The following is a 24,954-nucleotide window of genomic DNA, read 5'->3' as shown; positions in this document are numbered from 1 at the left end:
GTGCAAGGGTACAGCCACAAAGAAGAGACAAGCAGATATGTCTTTGTGGTTGTGCCTTTGCACTACATCATGTCATTGAGTAAGCGCAAACTAGCCCAGCAACATGCCCTTCTGCAGTATATTTCACATCTTGATTGGGCTTTTGTAGAACTAGCATGAAAAGCAGCAAGAAAGAAAGCTAGAAGGAAGGCAGGGCTGGGGTGGAGTACTGTCTGTGTGTCTACTGAAAGTCACTGTGGGAATTCACTCAACCTATGATGAGCAGGAAAGGCCATTGTACCTTCCAGATAAAAAGGATGCTAATGTCAGGTTCTGATGAAAACTATCAATAATAATAGTAATAATACTAACATACTGAAGCAAAGCCTTGGCTGTGAGAGACACCATAGCCAAAGGGCTTCAAGTTAACTTTGACCATATGAGGCTCTTTAAACACGTCTAGGTACAGTTGGCCACAAAAGTTTACGGGACATGTGACAAAACCTGAATTCCCACAAAGCACGAGCACATAGCCCCACATTCAAAGTGCAGTAGCCTTTGCAAACTGCACAGTGAGCCATTAGATCAGAGGTGCCATCCTTAACACAGCTAAAGTTTATATCTGCCATTGAACCTGCACCCCGTAATGCTTTGTGGAAAACTGTACATAGGCATTTCTGCATTTCACCGTATCAAAACGTAGCTGCAACAGCTCCGAGTTAAACCTATGACATCATGCTACACAGCAGACTGCCGTGGTCAGCGAGGCTGCATGGCTACACCTACAGGTCTAGATGAGCCTTCCTTGCTGCTGTGCAAATCTGTCTATTTATTTAGTTATTAGATATTGTTCTAGGGCCTGAGAGCATTACAGGTAGCAATGATTAGATACCACTACATCTAGGCAGTGCTTTCATTTAAAAGTTGGCCAAATTAGGTTTCGTGTCAGCTATTTCTTCTTTTTTAAATTTTTATATGGTCTGTGTTAAAAGGGGAGAAATGGTTTCACAGAGATAGGTTGCCCCATAAATGCCTCAACAATCACGCTTACTTTTCTAGCAGGCTACTTCCGTCAATGGCACTTCAGAGCAGTCTGCGTGAGAGAGCAAGGTCTGCGGAGCAATATCTTACAAGCAATGCCCCAATGCCAGCTACTTAACTGCACATAGAGTGCTGGCAAGCTGTTTGCCACAAATGGGCACGCTTGTCCACCAGGACACAAGTACAAGTTTGTACACCAAAGGCTCTTTATTCATGGACCAGACAGATTCCACTCCGAACATGACTAAACAACAATGACTAAATTGTGGCAAAAGCTCTGCCACAAACACCGAGGGCACATTATTCAAGCACGTTTTCACACTGCACACACATTGACACTTGCTTCACGTGCCACGAGGGCATGTGCATGTCGAGATCCTTCCGTCTTCTTCCCAAAGTACAGCACTTTAGGTGCCGCACAAAATCACAGAACACAAATTTTTGCTTCTGTTCCACACACCAGCATAGAGTGCCGATGCCAAATATGACTGCTTTGCGTCTACAAACAGGAAACTGAAGCTTAAAGCTGCCTGGTAGGCATGGAAATGTAGAGACATTAAAGACAAAATGCTGGTCCCAAAATGGGCTCAGTGGATGACAGCATTTTTGCACCCTTTTGCAGCAAATCTGCATGCAATTAAGGCATCACAATAGAAGAGGGCCTTTAAAAAATGTACTAATATGATTTCCGCTACAGTACATGCGGATGTAAGCTGCCTTGCTCAGGCACCAATTGACTCAAGTACCATTCTAAGCTAGTCCAGCATCTACTTGTCTTCACAACATCAGCACTTAGTTACTGATGGTATCGAGTTGTCCAGGGATGCCATTCTGAACACTGCCAAGTTCCACTCCATTGTCGAATTCACCACCTTGTCATCTCTAATTGGCAAACGGAGCCAGCTACACTAGGACCCTCTCTGATTGGCTCAAAACACCAACATGGCGTAATTGGACAACACTGCATAATTTGACAAGAGTCTGACATAGCACCCTAGTAGTACAATGAACTATGTGAGCGACAAAATGCACTATGGATTGGCACCTCGGCTGTCCAAGTGTAACGAGAAAACACCCTGTGCGTTACCCATTGAAAGTGAATTCCACTGGTCGATCAAAGAGGGTGATTTTCTGTTGTTTCCTTAGTGGTCAACTCAGAGTGTAGCTGCATTTTCCAGCAGTTGTTTCACATCAAACCATTGCGGGGTGCATCACGCAGTCTTGCTCTGTCACCAAAGCATGGATTTGACCAGAAGGCGGAGAGCACCATGTCACTTCTGTTGGCTTTGCTGCATGACAGAAGTGACATCATATCACGTTGCTGCGATACTAGCAACATGATGTTCTCACACAGGAGGTTAGAACTTGCAAAATCCAAGATTGACGCCAGCACTTGCCCAAGGATTCAAATGACTTCTCCGAAACAACCAGTGCAGTTCACCCAGGTCGAACAGCAATGACAGCAGTATCAAGCGTAAGGATGTTGAAGGCACCTTAGCAGGAACACAGTTTGAGAGATTCCTTTGGTCATCAGTGCAGAAAAAAGAGTGCAGTGCACTGCACAATGCATTCCCTTTGCAAAGTCTGCGCAACGGAGAATGCACAGCGAACAAATGTGGGGCTCTGTTAAGGTGTTTCAATTCACATTGTTGTGACAAGATGCTGGAACACCAAATGCTCATGTTTGTCAGCGCAGCGGTTGGGCTCATCACTGGTAGGGCGACAGGTCTTCCTTCTTCCTAGTGTTCTCTAGTTAACTGATTTCATAGCCTTATCTTACCTCACCCCCTGCTGGCCCCACTGTTTCTCCCTCCCCACTCCCTGTCGCACCAAAAGGCAGCTGGCTATCTGCTCCAAGCACCAAGTTTTCATGAACAATTACATTTAGTAAACTTTTAAGTAGGCGAGATTGAGAAAAAAAAAGAAGACAGTGCAAGGTCACTCATGGCTCACATTCCACCCATTCTATTCAGCGTAGAAGTCGGACACATTTTCTCATCATAATGTCAGAATTAAGTACCATATTGAAATATGACGAGAAGCATCACAGGGCAAGCCACAACCAGCAAACACCAAGAGATTGTTTTGTATTCTGGTACCTTCCTCCCAAACTTTTTTTGCCGATGCCATCTGTCAATGGGGGGGGGGGGGGGGTCATCGACACGTTAAGCCAGCTGAAGTGGACACCTGCCATCGGAGCTGGACAACAACCAGTTCTCAAGGCCATCTACAGAGTACGCCCTGTGGCTCTGTTAGGCCTTAACTGCACCTTACATCATGCAAAAGTGAAGGAATCCCCAAAAGCAGTCAGTCGAGAACATCGGGAGCATCGGAGCCTTTCCTTATAAGGCGCCTTGAACCAGCCCTTGTTGAGCAAACGCATTCCGCGAGTCATGCACAGAACTGGAAACACTTCGACAAAGTATTCCAGTTGTAGGCTGCATGTGGAGCTCACAAGCATAATGTAAAGTTAGAAGGTGAACATTTGAAATTATACAGACTAATTAAACTTCAACCAAGTAGGTGTATTAAATTTAACCGAATGTTTCCGAGTCATTTCAACTTCTTCATCAGGGTTGACTTTGGGAAGCTGCAGCAGTTTCTTATTCTTACGATGGGCTGGCAGCCCATTAGGTTATATATAATCGGGTATACCTGTTTGGTTAGGCCTACTTTGTTAAGATTAAACCTACTTGGTTAGCATTTGTTTAATTAGCCCAATAGATAATTTTAAAAACATGGCGATGATGTGTTTTCAGCTCTTGCAATTGCGCTTGGCATGAAGCTAGCTTTCTTGCTTTTGAAATGGAGCACTTCTTTTTTCTCCTTTTCCAGCCAGTTCCAGCCCAACATCAGGCAGCCAGCTACTGGCCAACCGTTTAGATAGACCAAGAGCAGTTCTTGTTTAGACATCTGGACAGATGGGAGTAAGGCAGCCCATGACAGAGCAAACGCCCACAGCATTCCACCTTGTTGAAGCTGCGTGAATGTGGCTATGAGCTAAGGCAATACAGCCATTCTCTTTGCTGCATATTGGGATTTGTAATTTCCCAAGAACAAATACAAAAAGGTGCTGGAACACAAACAACACACCACGCTGGGAACATAACAAGGCCTTAATAAGCCTTTCTGGGCCGTCGCACCTCTATGTGCCCTTTTACTGCCTGGTTGCTTTACCTCGAGGCTGTAAAGTAAGAATGTAAAAGTTAATTTACAGCTAGATAAAAGCCCATAATGGAAGTTGGCAGGAAAAAATGTAATACAGTGTCCACAGGATGTAGCTGTGTCGACTACTGACCTCTGCAGTAATGTAAAAACATCAGATCCATAGAACCAGTTCTGCTAATGGTCATAGGTGAATACAAAAGCCAAGCTCTGCATTTCGCCTTCAGGCATTAAAAACAGCACATAACATTGCAAACAAAATTACTGGCCGGGCTGCCAACTGTGTCACAAGGTAGCTGTCAGTCCCAAAACATTTCCTCGCTTTGATGCACGGACAAGCATCGACACCTTAATTTTCTTTTCTTTTTATGTCTTTTCAAATAGTACATATATTCATGAAGCTGGACTCACTTCATTCAAGCAAGAGCTGAAAGAAAAGCAGTTAAACAGTGAAGAAATTATTCTGCAGTCATTTGGCCCTAAAGGGCAACATGCACCAGTGTTCGAGCAGAACAGGCATTCCAATGTCAAATCTCTCAGTGCAGTTGCCTTGAAGGGCATCTGCATTGCATGTGCTCAAAAACATGCTCACGCACGATGGCACACACAGTGGCTGGCAGCATGGGACATTGAGCTTACTAGAAAAATTTGGTGCCGCAGTCTACAAGTTTGATAATGGGTGCTGTGTCACTGTGGGAAGGCTGGGATGTGGGTGTGTGATCCTTGTCTTGGAACGTGGCTTGGTTTAAAACATAGTTTCATTTCACTGCCATGCAAATTATGCTTTCCTAGAACGGAATCGCCATACAAAGTCCTTATTTATTTATTTATTTATTTATTGAATTTAAAAAAAAAAACGGACGATTCAAACCAATGCACACTAAATGTGGACAGTGTAAATTATCTTCTACCTTCAATCCCTGCCAGTACATTTAATATACAACCTGGAAGGAGTTCTCATGGTTTAATAAAAAATTTGTTTGACATAACAAAGAAAAATTGGCCTTTTATACGCTGCTTAGTAAGGTGTGAACAATCGTAACAGATGAGTGCTCCTAACAAGATGATTCTTGTGGTCCCTTGGCTACCTGAGAAAGATGAGAATCCGAAGCCGCCACATCCCAGCATGCCCATGCATACAACCCCATGGCAGCCTGTCGGACAAATACGAGCGTGAGTTGATGGAAAGACGGTTGCTGTGGTAGCTTAATGGTAGAGCACCATTTTGTATTTCGAAAGGTGCGGCTTTGTTTCCCACCAGCGGCACGCTGTCTTTTCAAGTCCACTTTCATTTTGCCTTTCATATTATTTACGCATTCCAATTAAACAAACACGAGTTAATTTCTCCTAGTCTGGCCTTGGCTTTATTGTCTGTTTCCCACATATGGCCTCATATGACTAACTACCAGTGAAGCTCGTTAGCGTACAAAGCTCACTGGTGTGCAGGGTCACAAGCTTAGATGGTTTGGCTAAACAATTGCCCAGAAGTGCCAGTTGAGCGAAAAGAAAGGAAAGACTGCCACATACAAACAAACAGCCACATCACACTTTAATGCAGGGCTTGGCACTGACCAACTAGAACGAAACAATGTGCTCGGAGCAATGGTTCTGCACGTAAGCCTGGCAGCTAAAACCACCTGACAAGCCATGTAGGTGCTGCAAAGCTGCTGTGCTTTGGAAAATTGCCCCTTCGTGAAGAGGGATTCGTGATGGTCCCTCAGTAATTTGGTCATTTGCTCCCTCTCTCACATATGGACTTTTCCGACAAGAACTCCCTGGGCACAACCGTAATCTGCGACGGACTCTTGTGAGCAGGCGCAAACGCCTGCCTGAAAAGCCCTCTTAAAATGGTGCCGCATGCTTTTTTGGAACACCCCAAAAAAGCATATGGTCCGACTGTTGTTAGTTGACAGCTGCAAGGTGTACACAGCTTCAAAAGAAAGTGCCGCACACCTTCCGCTGCTATGACGCGAGACTCTCTGACCCCTACGATTGATCGATTGATTAAATAAATTAATCAACTCCCTGTGAGACTCATTCCTCTCTATTGCCTAAAGGGCTAGTGCTTCTGAAGTTTCGCACGTTGGCACAGATCCTGCCCGCCACCTGCTACTATATATTTAATGTTTAAGAAACATTAAAGCATAGGGACGTCTGAACTGTGAATTTTTTGCATCAAATGGAATGCAGAATGTCTGTCCACACGCAAAAGTATAAAAAGAAAGAAAATGATGAAATGCTGTAAAATTAGCTCACTTCCTTCAATAAATGCAATGCCGTCTGAAAGTCTGTTTAATAGTGGAGCTTGTGAAGGAGCAAAATGCGAAAAACCACCACCTTTTCTGTTTGGCTTACAATGGCCAGCTGATCCAGCTGGGGGACCATACACATGGACCTAGTTATTGTAGCATCATCCTGTAGTGCCAGCGTTGCCTCAGACAAACATTTGATTTATTTCCACTGCCCCTGGACGCCCGGCCCAAGCATGCCGAAGACGTACAGCTACACATGCGACAAGACAACCAGTGCCCTTTCGCATGTCCCATGTTCCAGTATGAATTGGCATGACTTTGGGAAGCTACCGCAAGCAACACACGAGACTTGAAGAAAGGCACAACACGAAGCAGTACTGACAACTGATGCATGAGTCATCCGTTGTCAGCACCGCTTCGTGTGGACCCTTCCTTCAAGTCTTGTATTTTGCTTGTGGCAACTTCCCAAAATCATGAATCGCCGACTGGCCTACACCCACACTCTGCTATGAATTGGCACCGCATGTAATGGCCTGGCCAAGCGCACTGCTCTCACATAGTCTCACTTACATTAATCTAAAGGAAAGCAAGGTTGCTCATTTGTTTGCATTTCCTTATAATAATTCTGCAAAAGAGCTGCCAATGACCGTTTCACGGACATTCAAGCATTACGGCGAGGCAGGGTAAAAGAAGTTAAGTTTTTGGGCTGCAAAGGGGTCTCGCACTTGACGTAAGAAACATGGTCCATTCACGTCCACGCTGCATCAATGCAACATAATGTTGGATTTCTGCGTCTCCTCCCACCGGGCACATGCCAGGAATTTAGGTGCTCCAGGGATTTCATGGCAACATGCTCAACCTCCTGTCAAGCTTGGTAGGCAAAATGAGGCGGTGATTAACACCAGCCGAGACGATGCAGCACATGGAGTTTTCTAAGAAACCACTGCGATCCTCTGCGACGTCCCGTGAACCTAGTGACCAGACAACAGCAAATAAGAGTGCATCAGCCCTGGCCAACAGGGCTGCATCTCACGAAATTGGCAATCTGACAATTGACAACACTGAAGACCAGCAAAGAACACAAATGCAACAAACACCTTCCAGGGGCAAACACATGTTTCCTCACATTTAAGGCGAAGCTGAGACTGCTTAGTTGTAGACTGTTTCCTGGTGGAGACAGAGAACCACAGACTGTTTATATATAAAAAAAAATTCAATACAGGCAACAAACAGCACAAAGACAACAAACGCCTTACAGAAACAAGCACATGCTGCCTTACACAAGTGAAGGTGAGACAGCTTATTTGTTTTCAAATGCACTTACAGAGATCAAACAAACCTCCAGCCAAGCTTAGTTGTAAACCTGCTCCTGCAAGCAGGTCAAAAGCGCACATCAGACAGCCACGGGTCCACGCTTTGCGTCGTACTCATCTATGTACCACTGCTGGTTGAGATAGACGAACCGCAGAAGCAACCGATAGAGGGTGCTGCGGGCGGTGACTTCCACGTACATGGCCACAAAAAAGGCCAGGAAGAACAGTACCCCACACACCAGCGTCACCAGCTCAGAGTGGGTGAGGTCGCTCCGACGGCCGGACGTCGTCGTTGTCGTCGACGGCGCCTCCTGGCGGAAGCAGACGATTGTGACGGTGGCACAGGCCACCATGACAATCACTGCCAGCAGGAAGACGCTGTGCAGGACCTTGTCGCGTGGCGAGCACGGTGGGAGGCGCCAGGAACCACCGGCCCGGAATTTCTTGTGCCATTGGTACTGGTACTGGCAGAGCTCACAGCTTGGCGGTTTGCGGGACTTCTTACTCAGTATCTCCAGCCAGCGCTGTGCACACCAAACAACAAATGCGTTGTTCTTGCATTTAGCGTGCAATACTTATATTAACTTATTTACCTACTCTACCTTGGCATTTCAAATATTCTTTTACAGTTTTCTACTACGCATCTTAAGACAGATGCATCTTTCTTCACGAAACCTTGCATGATGAATTAAGTTTTAAATTAAACTCAATTCACATGAAGTTGTAGTCATTGTAAAGCTGGCACATTATGTTGTCCTGTGAGAAATGTTAACCCGAATGCTGCTTTGCTTTTCCTCTGTTACACTTAACCTGAGTGCTTGCTTGGTATTTAACCAGCTACTACCTTTCAGGTTATCAGTTCAAACAGTGTTTCATACACATGCTTTCGTTTCTTGAATAATGTCACATTAAAAAATGAATGAAAGAACTTGGAACCCATAGAGGCACAGACAATGAGGAAACTTTCAGGCATAAATCTGTAGTCTGGTGGTTCAGTTCAGTGCTAGCTAGTCTATATTTGCTGATGTCGAGAATCAGTCCTTCCCCAGAATACCTCTGTGCATGGTTACGCCAATCAAATTGAATGTTGGCAAACACGTATGACACATCATAACACAATAGTTTCATAATAGCTGGCCTGGTTATCAGCCTTTGCTTTTATAGTACAAATGTTACGTGATGCTGTTATGCTTGCTTTTTATTTAGTTTTCTCCGTGGCCTGAATGAAAAAGGAGGAATCACTGTCAGCGATACTCTATACAAAACTGTGTGGCTTTGTCGGTTCAGCCTTCCTATTAAGCAATTACAGACTACAGCCAATGTAATTTAGGGTAACCCAGTTGAATAAACACATGCTAGGACAGCACATTCTGGTTAGGCTATTTAGCAAAAGCAAAGGTTCGATGTGCATGTATGGCGTGGGAATCTCAAGCTAATGTCGGCCATCCTTGTACTGTATATATACCAATATAAGTTTCTGAAATGATGTGCCGATAGCTGCACTCACCTAGCTTCCACCAATAGGCCAATGCCCCAGAACATACCTCGCGAAGCCTACAATCAAAAGCAACCTACCCGCAGTGGTTGCTCAGTGGCTATGGTGTGAGGCTGCTGAGCACTAGGTCGCGGGATCGAATCCCAGCCACGGTGGCCGTATTTCGATGGGGTCGAAATGCGAAAACACCCGTGTACTTAGATTTAGGTGCACGTTAAAGAACCCCAGGTGGTCGAAATTTCCGGAGTCCTCCACTACAGCGTGCCTCATAATTGGAAAGTGGTTTTGGCATGTAAAACCCCATAATTTATTTTTTTTTTAAAAGCAACCTAATTATTATTAGTTGAAAACTGCAGCAGACTGAACCAAAAGATATGAACATAAACCTGTGACCGCTCATTTAATTCCCAAGGAAGAAGTTGCACTTTAAGAACGGCTATAAATGGGTGTAACTTGACACTCAAATAAGCATTCAGCTGTTGTTCTTCAAACAGTTTAAATCCCCACATTTATTTGATCAATAACTTCTTTCCACATTTATTTGATCAATTATCTTTTTCCACCGATGTGCTGGTCTCGGTGCCATTGTGCATGCAATTTTTGCTTTCAGTAATTGGGTTTATTTGTACGCCACACAGCGCAAATACTTGTGTTACATGGAGATTAACTGCCGGGGCACGCAATTCAAATTCATTCGCGAGCTACTCCGCCCGTTCGCTGCAACATGCGTACGACGCTAATTCCATATGCACATCCGGACCGGATTCGGGGTGCACCATTCGGGAATGACGACGACCAGAGCTCGAGGGAGCATTAACCTCGCCAGGGCACCAGCTCGAGACGCGGGGCGTCGTTTCGCTTGCGCTGCTCAGAGACCCACAACAATTAGCCACCAGCGAATTAAGCGAACAGGACTGTACGAATTCAAGGATGTTAATTACAGCGTGGGAGGGGCACATCTGAGTTAAAACGACTGAACAGAGAGAACGCACGTTGTTTTTTCGTTAATTGTTGTTTAGCGTCAAAAAGCGGCAGCCGATAATCTGTCGCAACCGAAGCGGGACACAAACGCGAAGCCGCAGCTTTCACGAAGACGACCTTTTTTTTTCTCTTCGTTTTCTTTTGTTACCCCGTTATGCATACACGAGTGCAATTAACGACAGCGCCGCGATAGCAGAGTACGAATAACTGCTCCATAGTATGAGGCCCTTATAAATTTCATCCGCGTAAGGCGAACTGCCGGGCGCAGAGCAGGCACTCGTGTGGACCATGCAGATAAGCATCTACCATTCCAGTGACCACAATCAATTTGGCGCGCGCGCACGCAAGCTCCGCACGGACGACGGTCAGCTGGCGATCAGCTGTGCGCGCGCGCACTGGTTGCTCACCGTGAGGCACCCGCAGTGGATGTACTGCACGGTGCCGGAGCAGCGGCAGGGCGAGATGAGCGGGTCATCGTCTCGAGCCGGCATGTGGCAGATTTTGCAGAACGGCCCGCAGTCCTCGGCAATGCAGGGCGCGACCTCGGCGGGCTCGATGAGCTGCTGCTCGCAGGCCGCATCCGCGGTAACCGCCTTCGCCCAAACGTGCACCTCGGGCTCGCCCGCTTGGTCCATGGCCCGCGGGACAAACCATAGCGAGTCGCGGCGTCCTCGCTTCTTCGGGCTCGAGCCACAGGGCGCGCGAGCTTCCCCAGCAGCGCGGGCGAGTTCACGACCGGGGGAACGCCGGTCCTTTGTTTACCTCGACCGCACGTACCGCAACGCGGAGACGGCAGCGGCGGGCAGAACGGGCAGTCGTATGATACGGCGCGCGCCAGACAACAACCGCGCTCCTCGCACAGCCAGCCAATGGGAGTCGGGCATGGACGGGCGCTCACGGGTCGCGTACGTCACCGCAAGGGGATCGAGCGGATGGATCAAGGCTGGCTAGCCAGCTGAGAGCACCGTATTCTGTGCCCAGCGGGGCTTCGATGAGGGCGGCGAGATTCGCGCATCGACGTCTTGAGCCTGTTCAAGTCTTGTTGCTTCCTCAGAGATGTGCGCGCCCGCTTTCGAAAACCAGAATGGAGCGCCGCTAGATTCGTGCTTTCCGCGGTCCGTCGCCTCCTCGTCGACACGCGGCAGCATCGATGGCCCGCACGAATGTGTTTCGGTTTCCCCGGTAGTAAGTGCGCCCCCACGCCGCTCTCGATCGTCGGGATCGCGGCTCTTCTTCCTGGCAAGCTGCCCCGCCGCTTTCGCGCTCGACTGCCCCGTCGAGGAGAAGGGGGGGAGCGAATCACGCCCGGCACCACCCAAACAGGACCGCGTCAATCGGCAGCTGCAACGGGGGACCTCCTCGCCCGCACATCGGCGGCGGGGATGCACCTGGACCCCTCATCGCCGCGGGAGGCGAGGGCTTGTTACCAGCGCGGCTTCACCGTGCCATGTGTGCTTCGCGAAAGCGTCGCCGACGCGACCGCAGTTCTGCCTGCGTTCTGCTGCCTAGCGTCCTCGGAGCCTCTTGACTGCGATACCGCGCCGGAGTGCGAAGCGTGCGTTTCAAAACCACTGTCTCTCGAGGTGACGGTCGTGGACCCCGCGCGGTGAACCAACTCTACTCGTCCACTACAGCAGAAGCAGCGCTGGCTGCGGTATGGCAGCTCCAGCGGTCGCAGGTGGACTCTCCGGCTAGACCGCGCGCAGCCTCTGCCGGCCATGCATCGCGAAGCGTCATCGGCGTCCCATCATGATCGACCCCAAGGTGTTCGTCGCACTGCTCGTGCTCTCCACGGCGTTCATCGTTGCCGCCATCGTGGGCGCAGTTTGCTGTCTGTGAGTGACCATTTTTGAACGACGCGATTTATTCGGGCGACATACGCGATTGCTAATGACGAGCAGCTCGTGCCTTTCTGTGCGGTGGCTATTACTCCTTACGGACGCAAATCGGCAACCTTTTTCTTTCTTCTTGCGGAGGAAGAAAGAACAAAAGCCATGTACAGAAATCAGAACCGCGCTTCCTAGAAACCCGTTCCCGGTTTCATCTGGACGCCGGCCAAAGTTGCGGCGGTTGCATGCGCGTCGTCTTGCGAGATCGGCGACTGCATGAAGGCACGTGCTTGGAAGAGACGATATGGGACCTTCCGGGAAAAAACCATAGTACGACCGCTCTGTAGTGCCGTATAGCGTAGGCCGACGCATTACAGTCCGGCCCCTTTTAACCGGCACAATTTTTTTTCGCTTTCTGCTGTCAAGTACATGCAGTTTATGCGCAGATATCACAGCAGTAATCCAGTTGAAGACTTGCACCAGCATGGATAAATAAAAAAAAAAAAAAAGGATTTCTATGGCTCCAATACCTAAAGCCACAGGGCCATGGTGTAGTTTAACGTAGACTAGCAGTAAGTCATATAGTGCATGGCATTTGGTTGCCCTTTCAGCTATTTAACAGTGTCAAACAAAATTTCTTTTTTTTTTTTTGGTTCACCTAGAACGTTTGAGCTAGAGTTCAACTCCGGAACAAGATTGACAGTTCAAACTGGTTCAACTTCGTCTGCATACCCTAAGAACAATCACAGGAATACAGAACAACTTTATTTTGGAAAAACTCTTTGCTTCTGCTAAACTGCACTGAAAGATTACGCCACTTGTTCAAGCTGCATGTAGTTACAAGATAATTATGCAGATCCAACACCAATGCTGGAATCTGAAGCAACCCTTTATTGCGAGAGAGAAAGAATATATTGAGGAAACGCAGGGACGCTGCTACTCTGTTCAGAGGGAAAGGGAAAAGGAGAAAAATAGAAGAGTGAGAACGATGGCGGACAGACAGTAGTAGGATGCGACTACATACATGTTCCCATTTGTCTCAGCCTTGAAAATTTTTGCCTCCTTTCGGTTTCGCTTTAGCGAAACAATCTTAATACTGCAATAGGAGAAAAATCTTTTTCTCTGTTTTCAGTTCGATATCCTGCTATGTACATGCAAGTTGCCGAAGGAAAGCGAAAATCCATACCATTGGACTCTTCTTGTTCTTTTTTCCCAGGTGTCGTGTCCTCAAGAAGGACTCTCGCAGGAGGCTCAAGGACGACTATGTCATTGTACTTGACGTAAGTGATGATAGTCCGTGTTCATTTCATGCCTGTAACTCAACTGTGCTGCTGCTTTGTATGCTCACCATAGCGCAAGTTTCACACTTGCACAGGGCTTTAGGTTTACTGATAAAGTAATCAACTGGTCGAATGGGCAATCTATGTTGGACCAGTTCTCTCGCACAACATACTCCTATTCACACATAGCTGGCAACACTAGGAAGGCTAGAGCGACTTCTCTCACTGCTTGCTTTCGCAACTGAAAAATAGTTGCTCACACATGAAAGACAGAGGCACGCATCATGTAATTCAACATAAAATTGGCTCTCGCACTTTTGTCGTGCAAAATATGACGTATGTATTACGTCACATGGGTTAAGATGTGAGCCTACTTACAACAGAATGAGCAAGTGACGTGTTTGAGCAACTTAATAGAATACTTAATCTGACAATCCCTAGTGCCCACAAGTTCTAGTTGCAATATACTGGGTGATTTTTTTAGACCGTGCAGAATGTTTTAAAATTGAATGTGGCACATACCATAATTCTAGTCATTGAGCTGGATTACTTGATTTTTCATTTGCATGAAAAATCAAAATGCATAATGAACAAATAAAAAAAAATCTCTAATTCACTGTTTACATATCAACAGCACATTTTGCTATTTACAAATTGCAGCTAGAGAGTTCATAAGGTGTATTCACTAGGAATGAATTTTTAGGATGGCGCCAGTCTCGAGATATTAATTCCTAAAGGTTGCAATGAAATACATGGGCGTTCGTTACTTTTGTACTTCTTACTGCAAGTTTCAGGGCACCTATCTCGAAGCCCATGCAATCCTTATAGTTCATTCCAAGTGGATATGCTTTGCAAGATCACCGGCTACAAAAAATAAATTGCAATATGTGCCACAAAGTATAAAAGTTAATTAGTCTCTTATGCATCTTAATTTCTGGTGAAGTGATGTCCGGTGCCTTGAGTAATCTAACTCAAGGACTACAATTGCAGCAACTGCCACAAGTAATCTTAAAAAAAAAAAAAAACTCTGCATGGTCTAAAAAATAAAGTAGGAAACATCTTGCATACGAAGCAGCTATTACATAAGAGCATCGCAGGTAAAAAAAAAACAATATGCAGAGTGAGACTTCGGATGCACTGCTTGTGTAGCTTTTGCAACATTACCTGCTATGTATATGGAATATACTTGCCCCGTAACAGAGGACGTAAACGGAGTATGCTAACAAAGTGCTAACGGAGTATTGTAAACAAAGTAAGCTCGCCACGTACCGAAGCATGTAAACGGAGTGTGCTTGCGCAAGAAAACTTCAAGGACAGTACGCCTCCTGGTTACTGCAGTTCGAGTCTGTAGAAAACCGGGCAGCAATGCATTATCCACATAGGCACCACACAGGAGTGCTGAGCCAAACCAGCAATTCAGGTCCTGGTTTTCCGGGTGCTACTGATGCACAGTTCAGTAGGCACAACTCGTGCAAACAGGGCTGGAAGCTATGTAAAGAGGTCACACGAGCAAGTGTCCAGCAGTTAAAAAAAAAAGAAAGGTCATGTTTCGTGGGCTTGAATGCAAGATAGTTACCTTACTGGTAATAATTTACTATTTACCAATTAGAAATAGGATGCCACTAGAAGCTGGTTCTTGCATTTTCATTGTGCCATTTCCTGTCATCTTCGCTTGTAAAAGATCTGTTGGCAGTAAAAGTGACATTTTGTAGCGCTTATCTGAAAATTCAGCTTGACTTAACGTTTGCATACTGTGTTCTTTTGTACTCGTGCTCAGTGATGGGACTCGCCAGTCTTTTGTGTTAATATACTCTTTATGACTTCAGTGAGAAAAAAAAAAAAAAAACAGACAGGAAGATGACCCGGTGAAAATGAAGTGCACAAAAATCATCACTTGGGAAGCGACAGTGCTACCCCTTCGCATCTCGTATTACACCATACTGTCGAAGAGGCACAGTGCGTAAATGACTCAATGCATCGTCAATGACTGCCATGTTCGTTTTTCCCTTGTTTTTTTTCCCCCACGGACATAAACCACCGGCGAAATGCAGCATCGTATTCTTGCCTCTTTGCACGCAAGAAAAAGAATGTACAGCACCAAAATTGCAGGCGAAACCAGTTTCACAACACCGTTTCGTCCTTGCAGTTCGTCGACGCCTTCCGTAAACTGTCTTCTCTGCCCCCACATTTCAGGGGACAGAACCGCCGCCTCCGTATACGTGGAGGAGTGTCCGCCCGGATGGACGTCGTCAATAAATAGTCTTCTCTTCGCCACGAGGACCCCCCAAAAAAGCTGGAAGTCTCTTGAGATCAGGAGCTGCTTGCACATCCAGGTGGCACCGTTTTAGCAGTGAATCGCACCCAGGTTCTGCAAGTCACTGAAGATGGCCTCTCACAGATGCACGCTTTTCAATTGTTCCCACACAATCGCAGTTCACGGGGCTATCTGCTCAAATGTTCATAAGCAGTAAAACTATTTGCAACGTGAATAAACTCTGTTGTGTTCCTTATCCTTTTAAATGTGAATCGTAGCTGTTTTTACGCTTGTCATGGAAGCTTCGCACAGCAATGAATTAGGTGAAGTTCTTGCTGGGGCTCTTGCTTAGTAAATAGCCACCTTGTTTGCATATTTTTCCATAAGCACTAGTCAGTTTTGCGTGTTTGAATGTGACTGGCCCGCACCACTACAGGCGTCTTTTTTTGCTAATGGTGACATCTTGCAAACTTCTTTCCACAGTTGTTCCACTCAAAATCTGTCTTACTGCTGTATGGAATGTGTGTATAACTGTGGCTAAACTTTGCACACTCCCAAGTGCAGTGCAATTGAACCTACCTTCATATAACGAATCACCAGCTATAATGTAAATATGTTTCTTGGCAATAGCCGTGTGTAATGAATGTATGATTATTACAAATGAATAATAATATACTTTCATGTTGGACACAACTTCATAATTATGAGGCTTCATTTACACATCCCGCACTATTCACATGGGTAAAACTGTCCACATGGGTAAAACTACTCTACCAACTGATTAGACTAACAACACTGAAAATATGTTACAGGGAACCTTGCACCTAAAGCGAGTTTTTTAAATTGTTTGCAAGGCCAATGTTGCTTTCTTAGAAATGCTCAAATCACACTTATGTGCTTTGCGCAATGTTCTCACAACAGTAGGCTCGCTGGCTCAAACCTTGACTCTGCTGTAATTGCTTTTAAACTTTACTTATAAAGTGAAATTTTCAATATATGCAGTAAAGTTTGCTTTTCAGGGCAATCGTGTTCACATGCACATAACGCTTGGGAGTGAATCGCCAGTCATACCCTTCCTGAGAGCATTCTTCATTCATCTGGCAAGCCGGTCGACCACTGAATCTAACTGTGTATAGCAGCTACCAAAAGGAACTTCCTTTGAAAATGCCAGTGTAGCCAGAGTATAATTATGCCCCCCGTTTTGCTGGTGCTGCGCCCCTTCAAATTCATTTTGTTTGCTTTGGGTGCTTGCCTAGCAAATGGCAACACCGGAGAGTGACTATGTATACATATGTGCTTAGGAAACGCACAACACAACTTTTTCCATGTGCGTCAACACTACCCTGCACCAGAAGGCACCACCTGCAGAACCTCTTGTCATGCACAGAGTTGCAGCATTTTAGAGGCCACCTGTGAGGAAGTGCAAAATGCAGTCTTTTCAATTCTCCTGCACCGACTACCGACCATGCCACATCCACTGGTATCATTTTTTTGTCAGTGTAGCCAGAGTATAATTATGCCCCTCGTTTTGCTGGTGCTGCGCCCCTTCAAATTCATTTTGTTTGCTTTGGGTGCTTGCCTAGCAGATGGCAACACCGGAGAGTGACTATGTATACATAGTGCTTTTAGGAAACGCACAACACAACTTTGTCCATGTGCGTCAACACTACCCTGCACCAGAAGGCACCGCCTGCAGAACCTCTTGTCACGCACAGAGTTGCAGCATTTTAGAGGCCACCTGTGAGGAAGTGCAAAATGCAGTCTTTTCAATTCTCTTGCACCGACTACCGACCATGCCACATCCACTGGTAGCACTTTTTTTGTTTTACAATCTGGCCCACTACCTTGATTCACCAATGACGTAGTAGTCAAGTCTCGTAGAGTAGTGTCAGTGATATGTGACAGCAGTGGTGGACAGACGTGCTTTGACCGGGCGAGCCTAAACCGGAGAAGCTGAAACAACAGCGGTGCTTTGGTGCTCAGACTTATCACAACGGTGCCCCAGAAAGATGCACTATACCGATGCAGCACCTTTGGCAGCAGATCGCGCAGCCAAGAATAAAAGATTTCCACACTCCATTCAGAGTTGCGCTCGACTGCGGCTACTGCAGGGAAGACCGGGCCTTGGGCCCCAGTTTCAAGCGAGCACTTGGAGCGTGTGTGCAGTCCGTCTGACTAGGGGCGCGATTCGGTCTGGACGGGACCGGGTTGTCAGCCCTCCTCATCGTTGTTGAGCGAGGAGTCACCAGGAGCAGTATTTGTGGACAGGGACTGGCCACGTTCGAGCAGTTCGAGGCGCTCGGGGTTGGCCATGCTTCTCCGAATGGCTGCAGGGTCCTTGCGACTCCACTTGAGAAGCTCGTCGTGCATCTTGGCCGCTCGAGCCGGGTTCAAAGTCCAGAGGCAGCCCTTGCGCTGCTGCGCCCCGGGCTTCTCTATCTTCTCGAAGCACTTGTTCAGGGACAGGTTGTGGCGCACCGAGTTCTTCCACCCACTCGGTGCCGTCCGAAAGTATGGGAAGTTCTCCCTGCATTACGTGCCCGCCACCCAGAAGGAATATTATGAGAGTTGTCACCCATGCAAGTGTTCGCCAACAGGCTGACAATCTCGGCACAGAGGAAAGGTTGATAAAGAGATGAGCACTGTAAAACAGAAGTCGGACGACACAGATACTGACAGCAGCAAATGGGTGACAATGGCAACTTCTACGATCCCATTCATTGGGCAGTTCCAAAATGTTGATGAAGCTAGAACGCAGATAGCCTGAGCTCATACAGCCGACACATACAGCTAGCAATAAGAGCCCAGATCTATAACACTAGTGTATAACAGTGCTAAGCTGTGCTATTGGCTTCAAAAATTTATGGAGCTTAGTACGTGCAATAAGACAGGGCTGGCAGAAAGCTCAGGGCCTGCATTTTATGCCCAAACAATGCACCATGCAGAAATTAAGCTTTTGTTTGCAGAAGCCATGCCACACAAACTCTTGTAAACAAGTTGACTGTGCATCAATAATGATGCCACAACACTGTTCTTTTAAGTTCTGTCTATCAGCAGTATGTTTTGCAATTTTTTCTTCGGCTCCGTACACCCCTGGAAGCATGGTGCTTGCAAAGTTGAAGCAGGCAAAGAGTATAGAAGTGATGCACCTGGAAATGCCACAGCCTGCCCTATAGCAAGATGAGACATGACAGTCGCCCAGTGCCACTTACGTCATGAAGCTGTAGATCTCGTTGACAGGAAGGCTGCCTGTGCTGCTATTCCGCAGTGCCATGGCAATGAGACAGGAGTACGAGTAGGCCGGCTTAGGGTAGGAACCAGGTGCCAGGGCATCATCGGCTGCTGCCATTTCTTGCAGCGATGCCACCATGCCCGCGTCGTCGTCCGGCGACGACGGGGACGACATGGGTTGCACACTCAGCTGGTCTAAGGACGTTGTAGACGACGTGGTCTGCATGGTGGGAGCTGTGGTGCCAGGGCACTTATTGAACGACTTCAAACAGAGAAGTCACCCTAAGGCATAACACTCTAATGAGTGCCTTCAACGCATGCCAGTAAAATGACTATGTCTCTCAGAAGTACATCGATAGAAGGTGTAATAATGAAATTGCGACAGCATAAGGAACCCCATGCAAGGCATTCGGCTAGTGACATACTGGCATTAGTGAATGCGAAGCGCTCTCCAACAAGTGCCAGTAAACCACACAAGAACTTTGAGCAGAGAACTGGGTCACTGACCAAGTCAAAACTAACTTCGTCAGTAACCCAATTTTCCGCTTAAGCGTGCGTTTGCCTGACTGGACAGGATTCCACCAGATTCTTGACTAAATAAAGAGCTTGAAACTTGAACAGTTTCTGTGCCCCAAGCGTACACCAACGTCTACTAACAGCGAGCACTGACACATAACTACACATTATGCTGGTGAGTCAGAGGCGCGACTCCCATGCAGTACTCGTATTCAAGCATAATGACTGGTGCTGTGGTAAGCAGAATATTAACCTGATGGCTCTCTCTATTGAGCTGATATGCAAGGCCTTCCAAACAAAAATTAGTACGCAAACACTGCCGCCTACACGGACTACTGGCCTTGCTGGACAAACAGTGCAACGTTAACCAAGACTTCGAGGTGTTTTCCCCCTGGTCTGTTTCTCGCCATTCTCACAGAGATTTATGAAATTTCTAGAGGGGCGGGCTAAGATTTAAGCTTTCGCTCGCATCTTGTTTTCCGAACGTTCGTTTGTACGCTTGTGATTCGTTGGTGTCATACTTATGTCTGTATGGTGAGGCGGGAGTGCAAATTGAACATCGCCTACTTTACGACATAGGAGGCAAAGCAGACATTTGTGAAGCAAGATGCTTACGCAATCTCGCCGCTTACGCTTCATATCGATGTGACACCTTCCTTAGCCCAGCTTAAAACCTTTTGCCCTCAAGAGCGCGCAGCTAAACAAGCACAGTGCCACATGTCACTCCCGCACCTGTTGTGGCTGCGGTGGTGACGGCCGCAAGCGTGACGTTCAGTTGCAGCGTGCCGGAGCCGGTGGAGGAACGATGGTGTGATGGCAGGCCCGTCTGCGGGTCAACCAGCAGGCCCTCAAGGCCGTCCAGATCGGAGATAAGCGAGATGCCTGTGGTCCAGACTGAGGGCGGATCGAAGGCATCGAGCGAGTCGTCGACCATGCCGCAACGCAGGTCGCCTCCCGACGGCGACATCTCGGCGCGCATGTCCGACTCAATCATCTCCTGTAACTTGAATGCCTCCTCGTATAGCTCCATGGCGGCAGCTGTGAATGAAATATTAACCTTTGTTAGCCGGCAAATGCCATCCTGTGAATACTAAACTTAAGAGCAATTAGGGGGGTGGGTCGGGCAGCATGCATTTTAGTGTAAGCAATATTAGGCTAAATCCTTGAGTTCTTGTATGGCAAGCCAGTTAGTATTACCTAATTTCTATTGAATAAAACAGATGCCAGTCACCGCAAATCTGTTATGCGTAATGAAACAACAAGTCCCAGCGTAGCATCTGCATATATAATGTTAGCTCATAAGTATCCTTCCGAGGCAAAAAATACCTCTGCATGAAATAGTGCATGATATACAACCCTTTCTTTGACTTCTGGTATTTAAGCTACACCGTTCTGGTGTGTGCCACTTCTACGGCATATATAGCACGGAATTCTGATCGATGAAGTAGTGCCAGGGACTGCCTCTTTGTCCTGTGCAATGAAATGTTAAATCACGACATCAAACTGACACATATGATGTTGGCTTGTAGATATCTCAAAAGCAGACAGACATCAAAGAAGAATAGTGTATAGTATTCAATGGCTTCATTGATCAAAATAACTTTTTTGCTAGGAAAGTTAGTGCATTTTACTATATATTGCTTCTTGATGGTGCAAAAAGCAGATACCACAGAGAACACGAGAAAGTATAGCAAAGCACACCAACTTGCCCAAGAACAACTCCTTTTGAACTATATTTGTCACAGTGGGCCTAACTTTTGTTCTCTTTGAGGTGCCTCTTTTTCATGCCGTCAAGAAGAATGGCTTCTTTGATGCTTTTAAAATTTCTTATATTTGGGCTACCCGTTCCTGGGCATCTGCATATCTTTTGGCTAATCCTACATAAGGGTATAAACCTAAAGGTACAGAAAGTTTAAATATATTTATATGTGTGGCCATTCACCTTTTGTGACCATTCTTCCCCCTAGAAGCATCCCATATTGCCTTAGTCTTCTTCACATCTCTACGTCCTCGTTTTGCACATTTCATTCTACCTACTCGGTGTTTGCATGTCCACCTAGTCTGCGAACAGTGTACTGCAAAAACACAAGTCCCGCATGACATTACAAAAGGTTTGTACGATTCAGAAAAGGTGCACGGCACCACAAACGAAAACGTGCAGGTGGTGCCAGTTACAGTGTGCTGGGCTGCACCCACTCACAGCAAGGTTCAAGGGCGCGCTACACCGCGGCGGCACCTTGTCCTGCACCTCATTCAATCAAGCACGGAGATGCAGGGTGCACCGCTGCACCTCGGGGAATCGAAGGCCTAGGTACAGCGCACCGTTAATAGGTGCAGAGAAACTTGGCTGAATCGAATAAACCTAAAGTTATGTGCTGTGTGGCACAACAAATCGGGGGGGGGGGTCATCATGCCATCATCTTCGCCGTCGCCTAGCTGCTGTTGCGACAGACAAAACTTCGCACCTTACACAAACATCTTTGTCCATGTAGTGAAGAGCAGACGCCCAAGTGATACTTGATAACCAGCTACCTGCAAAATACTTCGCGTAACAACCGGTTGTCAGAGTTCGTGGGATACATACGCACCACAACAATGATTTAGTTACATTCTAAGTTGGCAAAGCGGGAACTGCAGCAACTGACATGTAACACATTATTTGCTAGATCACAGCGACTTTTTCTGGGTCTTTGCAAACTGCTTATTTCGCCAACATCAGAAATGTGTCTGAATGCAGAAGTTTGTCGAACGGTGTCCTTTCACCATCTGAAGGCTCCCAAGGCTATGGCCAGTGACCAGTGAGCTAAGCTTTTTAGCGAACGTAGAATTTTTTTGTAGAGCTTGACGCAACACTCGAAAAATAAGCAGGTATGGTTAAGCAGCCTGCCGGATTGAGGGCGGTCTCATCCGCTGTTCATCCGTCGCGACAGTAGTTAAGTGTGAGCTGCACAGATGACGAGTGAAAGCGCGCTTTGAGAAAGCGGCGTGACGATCTGTTTCGCAGAACTGAAACGCAAAGCGCACAAAGCAGATAAATAGATACCAAGACCGGCGTTATCTTGCGCTAAAGACAAGATAGCCCTTGTCACGTCTGGTTTTCTGTTCGCCTTCTCCAGTTCTGCCCTTCGTTCGGACGGACACGGTACCAAGTAAGCAGACATTCGATCCTGTACCAAGCGATAAGAGGTCGCCGAGCACATTCGACACACCAGACCCGCATCTACATCGTCAGGTTTAAAGCACACACGAAGATAATAGGTTTATTCCGTTTCTGACAGCAATGCGCTATGCCCGACAGAATATTCCTCGCGCGCGTCGCTTCGCCACTCGCGCGCGGAGCAGTTTTTGAAATTCGCGCAACGAATTCAAATTGTGCGCCAAGCGCACGCGCCATCAGAAAGCAAATGAGATATGCACAGCGTCACGACCACGGTTTCCGCAAGCATTTGCGCCAAGAACCGACTCTTCTGCAAATCTACAGGAACCGTTGCAGAGGGACAAACTTGCGCGGGAGCTTGTTCCCGCCAGCAATGCATTTCGCGAGTCGGTTTCTATCGTGCTGTTACTGTTGTAAATGCCGAGTTAAGATGCGACAGACGCTGATACGTGTCGAAGCGCCAAATTAAAAGACAAGACGGCATCGCAAATCTGAAAGGGGGTCGACAAGTGATCATTTCAAACCCGGCGCCTCGTCTTGGCAACCGCGCAGCAGGGGCTTCTTCGAAATGTCTGCTTGCTGACCGCGCACGGTACCGATTCGCTCGACGCCTCCAGCTAGCGCCCACAACAGGAAATTTCCTTTATCGAAATAATTTTTGCTTTTCGAAATAGCACCGAAAATTCGGTCACACCACTGCAAGAGAGATTAGTCGGCGCGGCGGACGTTCACGTAGCTCTGTGACGCCCCGGAAGGGGCTTTGTTTAGGAGGCAGCGCGCGAGATCGGTGGCGCTCCCGTTGAACGACTCACCTTACTTGTTGCGTGTTTCGACGCAAACGGTGTGCCCAAGACGTTGACAAACGCTCACATTGGTTCCAACAATCGATTTTCTACGGGGAAACGCAATGCAAAGGCAAAATCTACGGCCGCACGCAAGCTCACTGCGAATTTTCGTTGCACAGGCCCAGGACAAAGACGAACCAAATTTGAAAACGGCAACCGACGATTGGTCTGCGTAGGTCACGTGGTACGCGGAGGCCTAGCGCTTATTGGCCAGAGTATCCATCGCGGCAGAAGGTGTGGCGAAAAGCACATGGAGTTGTATTTGTGTTGCGAGGAGGAACTGTAGGCAAGTTGGCGCACCAAAACACAAGGTAGAAAAAGGAAAGAGAGAGAGAAGGAAAAGAGCAGAGACAGCATAAAACGTAGAACGGTCAGCTGAGCGCGGCGTTTGTTTTGTTATATGCCTACAACGTTCAGCTGCGGCTCCCTCTCGCCCGCGCCGTGCGTCCGGCTCAGTCTCGTAGCTTTTGAACCGGCAGCTGTTGAAATGTAACAGCGCTCGTATGCGTTTATGCAGCGTCAACGTTCCCCCATTTTGCAAGCGGTGTCCGTCATAGTTAGGCAAGCTTTCGCCTTGGGCACCATAAAACATTACGTCAACGCAGTCACAATAATACTCGCGCCGCTACTTGTGCATCACGAAGTGGACAGTACTGTCGTACTATGTCTCCATCGTAACATCGCGAGCACAAGCGCTGGTCTGCGCCATTTAGTTCACACAAGCACAGCAATTGATAGGTGAACGTTCACCATAGGGACGCGAACTGAAAACTAAAATTCTGCGGCTTTAAGCAGCGCAACGCCATAGTCGCTAAGCTACCGCCGCGGATGTCAAAAAAAAAAAAAAAAAAGAACGCCAAACATGCTTACTAAGTTTAACACAATTCGTTTCAGAGCATTAAGAAAAGTCACTCAGCTTGTGTGGTATGGCTAGCATTATATATTCTGCTGTGAAGGGGAGGGATGTACAGAATAATCAGTGAAGAAAAAGAAACAGAAATGCAAAGGGGCACAATGAATAAGAATTCCAGATACGGTCCCTGATAGATAAGGTTTTCGATTTTCTGGTTTCAAGGGAAAAAGATTATTTGCATCTGGTGAGCTTGTCAGCTGAGGTTAGGACAGGAATCTCCAGGCTCTCCCAGAACCGGGAAATTCCCCGACAGTTCCCCGTCCCATAGAGTTATTTTTAGAAGCTGTCACAGCTCTCCCCCTTTCTACTATGCCCTTTCCCACAATTCAGGTGCTCAAGATTGCAGCACGGGCAATTCCAGCCATGCCAAGCTTGCAACGACGCCAGATGGCTTAGCTTTTTCCGAACACTTGTGGAAAAGGTGAGAAATGTGGTCAGGTGAGAGAGTTGTTGGACAAGTGGTGACGACATGACAAAGACCATGCTGGCACAGGTGTCAGAGACTCCGTTAGTCTCCCCCCCCCTTTCCCCTTGCAACACCTTCTGTTGTGCTGTCGCCAGTGATAGATGAGCCACACATTCACAATGTAGGCAGACTGTACGCTCTGGAAGGTGTTGCACCAGTGCAGACGTGTCACCGAGACAATGTTTCCCTTTGAAATAAACATCCACTGAGTAATGCTTGCTACACTGCTACAAGCAG

The 24,954-nt window shown here is 47.1% G+C and overlaps 2 protein-coding genes across 3 annotated transcripts; both read right to left on the bottom strand.

Moving 5' to 3' along the window:
* Window positions 1–1,209: 1,209 nt before the first annotated feature.
* Window positions 1,210–10,997, bottom strand: LOC142560780 (E3 ubiquitin-protein ligase MARCHF9-like). The gene is made up of 2 exons (XM_075673110.1): window positions 10,634–10,997; window positions 1,210–8,274 (listed from the first exon to the last, which is right to left on the bottom strand). Exons 1-2 carry the CDS (start codon window positions 10,859–10,861, stop codon window positions 7,831–7,833), a joined length of 672 nt encoding a protein of 223 aa, XP_075529225.1. The 5' UTR covers window positions 10,862–10,997; the 3' UTR covers window positions 1,210–7,830.
* A 4,985-nt stretch (window positions 10,998–15,982) lies between these two features.
* jumu (Forkhead box protein N4 jumeau) lies at window positions 15,983–24,139 on the bottom strand. Of its 2 annotated transcripts, none has more exons than XM_075673109.1 (4): window positions 21,802–24,139; window positions 20,069–20,374; window positions 18,802–19,054; window positions 15,983–18,116 (listed from the first exon to the last, which is right to left on the bottom strand). In XM_075673109.1, exons 2-4 carry the CDS (start codon window positions 20,364–20,366, stop codon window positions 17,801–17,803), a joined length of 867 nt encoding a protein of 288 aa, XP_075529224.1. In that variant the 5' UTR covers window positions 20,367–20,374; window positions 21,802–24,139; the 3' UTR covers window positions 15,983–17,800. The 2 variants fall into 2 exon arrangements, with proteins under 2 accessions (XP_075529224.1, XP_075529223.1); XM_075673108.1 differs by having other exon boundaries at window positions 23,306–24,138.
* Between the last annotated feature and the right edge of the window lie 815 nt (window positions 24,140–24,954).

This window comes from Dermacentor variabilis, chromosome 10 (genome assembly GCF_050947875.1).
Source record: "Dermacentor variabilis isolate Ectoservices chromosome 10, ASM5094787v1, whole genome shotgun sequence".
In the NCBI taxonomy this organism is placed as follows: domain Eukaryota; kingdom Metazoa; phylum Arthropoda; class Arachnida; order Ixodida; family Ixodidae; genus Dermacentor; species Dermacentor variabilis.
This window is presented reverse-complemented; position numbering and strand designations above follow the sequence as displayed.